At 42.6% G+C, this 9,719-nt stretch overlaps 1 protein-coding gene across 8 annotated transcripts in view; it reads right to left on the bottom strand.

Annotated features, from left to right (window-relative positions):
• The window catches only part of chd9 (chromodomain helicase DNA binding protein 9), a 63,650-nt gene that overhangs the window by 32,640 nt on the left and 21,291 nt on the right, over window positions 1-9,719 (bottom strand). For all 8 annotated transcript variants that reach the window (XM_031848733.1, XM_031848730.1, XM_031848735.1 and 5 more), the window contains one exon: window positions 7,724-8,130. In XM_031848733.1, coding sequence (XP_031704593.1) covers window positions 7,724-8,130 — 407 coding nt within the window. The remainder of the gene's footprint in view (window positions 1-7,723; window positions 8,131-9,719) is intronic.

The raw sequence follows: 9,719 nt of genomic DNA, 5'->3' as shown, positions 1-9,719 counted from the left end.
ACACACACACACACACACACACACACACACACACACACACACACACAGCCTGTTCCACCCTGCTGTGGCGGATACACAGAACCACCCAGGGGTATACTAGCGGCTAATGCAAATGCACACGCTCCCTTCGCCCAGATAGCCTCGCCACAAGGTGAAATATATTTTCTCAAATGACAGGAAGGACTTTTAAATTAACATCGTACATAGAAAAAGAGGCCTGAAAGCAGTCAGTTCTCCTCTTCGAGGTCAGAGTCGAGTCTCCTTGATGTGAAGAACTGGCTATAGAGCTTTTGCACAAGCAGTTAAAATTCCATAGAAACCCTACCGGCTAACCTTGAATTCTAAGAGAAGGATCGCTATGTGACGGTTAGAAGGCTAACACTGACGAGCTTAAGAAATGCAATGGAGAACTTGAGATAATAACCAGAGTTTGATTTAAAATATTTCATATATTGCAGAATGCTGCCGATACGACATGATATGAAGCTCGAGTCAGATTTATTTATTTGAAGTCTATTTGCAGAAGGGGTCTCCTCTTACAGTAGTTAAGACAGAACTCGTGGTCAACCGAATGAACACATGAAACCTCACTCTCAGACCATCTAACTGTTAACTGTCAGAGTGAGTGTAAAAACTATGTCCACATATCTAAGTACAGTATACACCCAAGGCTGATTCTGGAGTGACACATTCAAGGCCTCAAATGTTGAGTGTGATCTGCCGTGAGCAACAGTGTGGAGTATATTCAACCTGGTCTTCTCAACAGGCTGGATATTTTATGCAAGCCTGCTTTAAAAACTGGTTGTGGTACATCAAGGCACATTCAGGGAGCTTTTGCATCTTGTTTCTTTTATAAAAGAATAACAATACAAAAAGAATAGAATTGTTAGCAGCCGAGCATTTGTTGTTCGAGAAAGCAATGCAGAGACAGTGTTAGAATAAACATGGTATAAAAACCTTCATTTAGAATGCAAAAAAGGTTTGAAATATACAGTCAACTGCTTAGTATTTGGATAATTAAAATGTAAACCTTTATGAAAAAGGCTGTCTATAGTTGTCTTTTGTGATAATTACTTTAGGAAGCAATGAAATTTCTTCTCTATAATTAAAACAGTAAACGACACAAGGAGATGTTGACAGCACTCCGGCATGTGTGGGAAGCCGCCCTTGATTTATGTTTAGTCATTCCGATACCAAAAATGAAACAAACATTTCACTTTGAAATCCATTTCTATGTTCATTTTCTGTACAATATTTCACATGCCATTATTTGAATTATTTTCTCAGTTAAACTGTCTTGACACAGACACAAATCGCTGTCAATCATGGAGGTCTTTAGTCCATGAGCAGTCCATCCTACTCAGCACCACCTAGTTTCATAAACATGGTGCTGGCTGCCCTTAATATGCGTTTACTGGTGGAGAGGAAAGTGATTTATCTGCCTCCCCACCAGGATTTAAAGAGGCCGTCCTCCAGACATAATCTTGCATCTCTAATTAGACTACAGCTGCCCCCGATCTGACATTACAGAGTGATCCCCGGTGATAGGCTACAGCTAGCTTCTTCCTCAGAGTGATGGGCTAGTTGCTGTCGGGGGCTTGCTTTGCTCCCATCCTCCTATTGCCAAATAACCTCCATGCCTCGTCCCCCCAGTGTTGTCCTGCCCTACTTGGCATGCCGCCACTGGGAGTGTGTGTGTGTGTGAGGATTTTAATTTTAATATAATCAAGATATGATAGTGCTATGCAGACCAAGACTACAACGTGGCAGCATCTCAGAGACCTTCCTCGCCTTTAAGTGAGTCTACCTCAGAAATTCTGATTGTGTGTGAGAGACAGAGAACTCTTTTAAAACTGCTGTTAAGCGTGGTGTGTGTGTGTGTGTGTGTGTGTGTGTGTGTGTGTGTGTGTCTGTTTCTCATCCTGAGGGGCTTATTGAGACAGTAGTGCTGGTCCTCAACAGGAAATCCCCCCTTCTTATGAATGGAGGGCTATAATTTCAGTGCGTTAGAGCACACAACTGGAAGCAGTAGTAACAGCACCATCAAGCCTCTCAAAAGACAAATACTGTATCAGCACAGTGCACATGGCCACACAGGGGATTTCTGCTTTAATCAGCAAACATTATAAAAAATGCGCAACGCTCACACACACACACACACACACACACACCACAAGAATGTGTATACTTATAACGACGCTCAACACAAGGACTAACACAGACCCACAACATGTTTGCATAGCACACACAAGCACACATGAACATGCACACACATATGCACCCTGCGAGGGATTACCCAGGAAAACACTCAATTAAAAAAAAAACAGCTTTTGCTCTTCCTAATGAAAAAGTGAAGGGAAAAAGAGATTAGACGGCTAGCAGGCAAGCTGTGAAATATGAACGGCTATATGCATATACGCTACACTTAAACCTCCATTTTCTATCATGTAATTGATCTCACAAGCACCATTTTGTTTGATATGTCCTTGCTATCCTGCTGCTTTGGTGTATCAGCATATTTAGAACATGCCCGCTCACAGGAAACGTATGCACGGCTTTGAGCAAGCTGGAAGAACCAAATTTATATATATTAGGAAAAATGCAAAAGGAGGAGGGAGGGGGAGGGAGAAACAAAAAAGGGATTGAGCGGCAAAGTGCTTTCATCCGATGATTATGGGAGCTTATTTTTCAGCAGGTAGGCTGCCTGGAGAAGCAAATTCCAGCACGGACAGAGCTGTGATCATTCAAGCCTGGCCTGTTAAATAACCTTTGCCTCACCCGAGGGTAGATTTAGTAAATAGGTTGATGCACATATGTAACTATTACAGGAGGCTAAAAATCTAACATCTACCAGTGCCTTTGTTTGAATTAAAAAATAAAATAAAATGCTGAAATGTACAGCAGTATCTCTACTGAAAATGAATCTCTCCTCAGTTAGATGCAGCGATGAAGGCCCTGTGGTCACCCTCCCAAAAAGCTGAGGTGATATTTGCAATAAACCTTTACTACCATAGATACACGCGCAGCATGATGAATTTCAGTTTCTCTTTCAATGAAAAGAGGCCATTAAATATTAAATGAGAGTCAAATGACACATGGAAAATCCACTTAACTCTTATTCTTAAGATGCAAAACAAACAGAGCCACACCACCTGTGCTTCTTCAACCATGTGAAAATGTCTGCTTTTATGTATAAAAGAATAGAACCACTTTTGAAACAAATACTATAAATGAGTGAAACTCTTTAACAGATTAGTGATTCTCCGGGGTTTTGTCCCCATCCGACAGCAAAGCACAGGAGCGTCTATGTTTTCATTCGTTTTAAGGCTTTTGGATCTTACAGTCCATGTTGAAGCTTTGATTAAAAAAAAAAAAAAAAAGGCCCAGATTAAATGAGAACGAATGTTAATAACAAAAGATAAATCCCATTTAGAGCAGTTTCAATTCCACAGTAGCTGACTTTTATTAGTTATCCGTTGAGACTTTGGTAATGGAAACTTCTGACGTGGTTGTATTTTCCTCAAACACCCTCCGATCAGGAGCCTACTTGATGTTGGAGCACTTCAATAGACACATTTCTCTTGGATACGTGTCATGTTGCTAGTCCACCTGCCACGGCAGCTGGTGCATCCATATTTCAATCAGCTGCTTTCATTTATGTTTCTCATCAGTCAGAATGATTTTCCATGTGATGATATGACCCCCCAACTAGAAAAGTAATCCAGAAGGCACTTACTAGCAATTAAATGGAATTGAAGATTCTAGCAGAAACTCAGGTGGTAATGACGGTAGTCTCAGAGAAACTGACTCTTACAGTTAGGGTGACGGTCTAATATCAGTCCCCATTCCCTGCTTAAAGAAGAGTCACACACACTGCACACCAACTACACACACACGACCCGTTACCTGAAGCTTTCTCAACGCAGAGCGGAGGCTGAAGTAATGACTTTAGCAGGAGGTCAGTACGTTCTGCAGCCATGATGCATTAATATTTCATGGGGAGATCCTGGGTGGTGCATGCATACGATCAGGACTCTCCTCCAGTATGAATCTCTCAAAACAACTACCCTCCAATGTCGCTGTGTATAGACACACATCCCGACCTCACCTGTGCAGATGAGCAAACACCGGCCTCACTAGAATTTGGTGGTTCAAACCAAATACAGACGGGTACAATGCAGTCCCAAAAGAGTACGTGCACTGAAAGCACTCCATGGGCGACTTGTCTCCACTCCCAGACGTCAGTACTGAAGTTAGAGGGCTTCGACAGGTACAGAGAACAAGAAGTCCGAGGTAGAGTTTGAAACATAGAACTTTGCAGCACACTCGGAGCACATGTTCCATTTTAGACTGGAGCGATCTACCACAACGCTGTTACTTGTTACACCCGTTAACACTAGTGTTATGTTATGGCCCGATTGTTTGCTTCCCGCTAGGCTGGCAAGCTTCCTCCCGTCTGCCTTTTGTCTTATATCGGTTTTCATTTTACTGATGTTACAACCTTTACATCTGCCTACTTTGTTCGACTAAAGGCCAAAAGTTAGTGTTGTAGAAACGAAGAATCAAGTCATCTGGTGTTCAGGCCAATATGGAAGTCTTTATGTTTTAGTTGATCACTCTCTGTCTGCTCATGATTCAAGTGGACCTGCCTGCCTGGATGCGTTATTGTCCTTTAAAAAGGGAGCATGAGTATTCTCGGTTGCGGGTTGTAAACACTACATTCAAAGTTGGCACCTCCTCCCCGGCTCAACGAGGGTTGAGATGCTCGCCAGCGTTTGAAAGCCAACCCAAGATTCACTCTTCACTATTGGAAAAAGCTTTGTCCACTCGCTGGGTCTGCGTTTTTTAAAAGTTCATCTTGGACGCACGTTTACGATCTGGCACCTCGTAGATACGTTTTGATAGAGATGGACAGTCGCAAACCGCAAAATGAATAGAAAAGAGACAATACAGGCGGAGAGCTAGGTGTCTGCAGACACAGACACACACACGTCTAGTGGGTCATAGGTGATGATTGACCGGGATTATTTTTGTATGAGTCTATACATTGTTTTTTAGAAAAATCCTACTCATCATGCCTTTAAGGAACGCAATACAAGTAAGTTTATCTTCATGTTTTTATAATGGATCATTTCTAATAAAAGGGGAAAAGGACATTCTGCTTCTGCGAGTGTATTTTTTCCACATCAAGAGTCAAATGACTCTTTATTACTGAGGCCTCAAGCTTCATCATTAAGGGCAGCTCTTTAGAAAAGCTCTACTACGAGCATTTACCAGCTATGAATCTTTACACCTCGGACGAAACATTCACACACTCCCACAAGCCACTTCTCATATACAGAGTTATACGTCAGTGCCACATTTGCAGCAAGGACCCATACGTCTGAACTACTTCTCTCAATTAAAACAAAGGGAGAGGGCCACAGAGTCGGTGCTACAACTGTAAACGATCAGTGCAGCCACATCCTAAAGGACTTTGAAAAGACTCTGCATCACACATATGTAACCACTGAATGTGCAGTCACAGCATCGCAGAATTCAGACAAACTACAGGGTCACATTCAGAGGTGTCCCTGATCATTTTGTCAAACTCAAGCAGAACTGTTCCGAGACTCAGACAAGATAATGTGCCCTGTTCTGTGGAGGTAGCTTTAAAAGCCTTGTAAAGTGGTCTTAACCAACTTCACTACATGAGAGGCCTATTATATATTACTATCTATAACTGTGAGTATATAACAATCAACACTCATAAATGGCAAAAGTTGAAATGCTTTGGATTTCATTATGCTCAAAAGAGCTTAAACTCTAGCATTAATACCAACACCACAGGACAGAAAACATTTGACTGTTGTGAAACTTCAACAAATTGAGAAACAACGCTATCAGACATGTATATGAGGTCATGTGTGTATAAAATATTCTGAGAGATTATTAACTAGTCTGTCATCTGACCAGACTGAATAAACTGAAGAAGAAATAGGAATTTGACATTTCAAAATGGCTGAAAAGCATGACGTAATGAACTCTATATACAAAGGTTGAGACGATATTTGGCTCCATAAGCAGGTTATGCTGCATGCACCCTAATCTGATGCTTTTCCTGCATGTAGGCCAAGTATGGTCACACGTAATAAAAATGGGTTACACAGCTCGTTACCCTGTAACAACAAGGGCCGTTATCGGTAACACATTTGAATGACAGAATGCAGTGGTCAGCTGCCCTTTAAGACTGCATTTGATTAAAAGCTGAGCTTCGTCTGCATGACTGCAAGGTGGTAAGGTAGGGGAAAAAAGGATTTGGTTGTGCAGAGTGAAGCTACCTGAACTCAAGAGGGTTTTGTCTCAAAGTTAAATGACATGATCAAACGGAGCTTTTACTTTATGATCAAAACTAAGCGCGTTCAGTGATGCCACCAGAGCAACAAATAGCTAAGAGGTCCGAGTCACTGTCAGCAACACTCGGCATGTACAGCCAACTGAAGCTGAAAAGATAGAACTGTGTCACTGGGACCGATTCCGCCATCATCTCACCATCTTCTTAAACATCAGCGCAGCCACAACTTTCTCATTATCACACACGCCACGTAAAACCCATCGTCTGCAACAGCTTTTCTCCCTCCGCCTAGCTCATCTAATTATTAATCATCAGAGCTGCCAGCCAGATATCATTGTTGACCATTGTCAGTCACTTTCAGCAGCGCAATCTGACATTACCGTGTCCAAACATTCCCCCCCGCCCCCCTTTTTTCCTTCAGCTTGCTGCCTCCTCTCACATCTGCACCAGCTGATATTTCAATAGCTTGTGCTGGGTGTGGCTTGTAGCTACACTCTGCTTATAGCAGTTAAACAGGGGGATGGGAGGCAGATTACGGTATCTATACATCAGCGCTACTTTCCTGAATATACTCGGCAGCACTGTCTCACATGTAAATACAGCCTTTGTTTGCTCCTCCCATGCCTATGCTGATGAATGAGCCCGGTTTATTGTTATGGCGTGCTGTAAATTCTGTTGAACTTTGAGCTTCCATCTTGGCAAACACAGGCAGAAAAATGCACGCTAGTAAAACCACGTACCAGCAAAAACAGCCCGTACACAAGCAGGTTGAATCAGTACAAAATAGGCAACAACAGCACAGGCAGCAGATGTGAGTGATCAATCCAAACATAGTGAAATGTATGCATCGTTCAATATGAGCATCCTCCTAACAATGTGATTTAATTACTAAGTAACATTGCTTAGATTCTCAGCTCAACCCCAACAGGCTCCAGCTTGTACTCTGAAAGAGATTGATTTTACATTAATAGTGTAGTTCAAATGTTATTTATGGTGCCATCAATAGATGATGTGGAGAGAGATGGCTTAGCGATTCAGCAGCTTGTCAGATATAAGAGGACAGCAGCAAATTTGGCCTCTTAAGATACACATTTAAAAAGACCAACGTCATACCGTCTTATGTCACCAAAGATCTCAAATGTCCCCTCAGGTCTTTAGAATCAGGTTTTGTTTTGTTAGTATTTTCCCCCTAAATCAGAGCAAGCGTTGCGTTTACCTACTGCTGTGGAATTTGTCACTTGTTCATTCAGGCTCATCCATTGCTGCAGTAGTTTAGGCTGTGTAAAGTGAAATTCTACAAATGCTTTGGGTAGGACCTGACAAAATCTCTACTGACAGGACTATTAAGTGATGGTGCATTTCAGTGTATTGAAGGCTGTGTCTACATACCCGATCTTTGCCTTCCTATTGGGTTTGGAGGAGGGTACAATACAGGCCTTCCTACAGGCCTTCTCTTTCAGCCGTGCCTTGCCATTTCCTTTGTGCTCGCGGTTACGGTGCTTGTGCTGCGAGGAAGAGCTGGGGAAACTCTCCGGACTCATCACTCTGGGGATGTTCTTTTCCCCGCGCTGCCGGGCCTTAGCAATAGCCTCCGATATTATCCTATTGGCCTTTTCCTGCTTGTCCAGTGTAGCTGCCTCCATCTGATGATGTGTCCTCCGTGGCGTCCTCTTCTCCGATGAGGAGCTGGATGAGGATGAAGACGATGAGGAAGAGGAGGACGACGATGAGCTGCTCTTCACTGGGGGACTGAGGACCCGTACCTGGCTACCGGGACCATTAGCGTTCTTTCGAGGCTGAGGAAAGAGGGAGAGAAATAAAAACATTTTTTTAGAATTATGATCATCTTTGAGGCAAATATTACAGGCATGATGTCATCTATTGTGGATGACACAAATCCAAACTCGGATGCCGAGCTATATGTGCTATAGAAGGAACGAGTTGCACTGCTTTGAAGCAGGGCTGAGTGACTGGAGCTGATGTAGCACAAAGACGAGGTTTAGCAAAGTCTCTCACAAAAAGGACAAACTCAGATTTTGCAGTCAATCAGCTGCTACATGTGCAGGTACAAGTCTTCAACCACCTAATTGTTGTGCATTTCTCCACATAAAGAGGTACCAAGTAAGTTAACTCAACATTGGTTATATAGCCCAGTATCACAAATAACATATTTGTCTCATAAAGTAAACATGTCTTAATATTTTGTAACATACAAAAAGTAATGAATAAAAGCCGTAAACAATGAGGTTGCTTTTTATGGCTGATGTGCATGAATGTATGAGGCCGTTATAGAGTCACACAGCTCAGCTAATAGGTGAGTAACACAAACAAACCTTTACAGAAAGTGGTGCAACTATCGCTCATTGAGAAAAACAACTGTTTCGACTGTGTGCACCTCTCAGACAGCAGAGCTTGTCGATGGCCCCATCTCGCTCTACATGATGTTCACTTCCAACTCCCAGCCTCCTATGTAATTCTACCAGCACACCTTCAGCACGAGATGGGCCAGTGCTTCCCCCAAAGAATTCAGTCAGATCAGGTTGGAGGAGAAAACGTGTGAGATGAAAACTCTCTCCGAGCCCGACACAAATGAAATTGTGTTCGGTGGAGTATGCTATTGAAAAAGGTAGCGTAAACACTGGCTCAGTGTGGCAGGTTACAGTGATCCTTACAGACATAAATTATCCAGCCTGGCTTATACATTATAATATGTGAATAATAGATGGTGTGACTGCGATTATGCCTACACAAGCGCCTTGTGGTGGGCCTTGAGCCCAGCGGAAAGGAAACCCATAAATGGATGACCTAATCTAAAAATGTGCGTATGTCTACATGGCCCAGGCGCGGCTGCTTTTTTTCTTTTCTTTTCTCACTGCTAGCTAAATAAAGAGAATTAGCTTGAACCTCGCCAACAAAGTGGGGGGAGGGAGTTGAATAACTAGCATTTCATTTGGAAGGAAGGGGGGGAAAAACACACACGAGCTGCATTATGATTTTCAAGTGTGCAACGCTGCCGAGGCCATTAGAAAGAAATTGTCTGGATCATGCTGGAATGTTCTCATTCAAGTTTATGTTTTAAAAAAAAAAAAAAAAAAAAAAAAAAAAGAGGGGGGAGGGGTTGAAAGTAATACTCAAGAGCAGAAGAACATGAGGGCACATGAAAGAGGAAGAAAATATAGGAAAACAGGCTTCCATCAGAGAGACAGAGAGAGAGAGAGACAGAGAGAGAGAGAGAGCGAGAGAGAGAGAGAGAAAAGATAAAAATGCACCAAAACTGGGAGCACTGCAGCTGTGTAATACATCTATAAATAACTGAAATTACAGCCTGCCAGCACTGCAGTGATTTCAATCTCTCTAGCAGCACGTAGTCCCGGGAAATCGGCAG

The sequence above is a fragment of the Anarrhichthys ocellatus genome, unplaced genomic scaffold, assembly GCF_004355925.1.
Source record: "Anarrhichthys ocellatus isolate YVR2014 unplaced genomic scaffold, GSC_Weel_1.0 scaffold8, whole genome shotgun sequence".
Classification (NCBI taxonomy): Eukaryota; Metazoa; Chordata; class Actinopteri; order Perciformes; family Anarhichadidae; genus Anarrhichthys; species Anarrhichthys ocellatus.
Note: the sequence above shows the minus strand (reverse complement) of the source record. Positions and strands in the feature narration are given on the sequence as shown.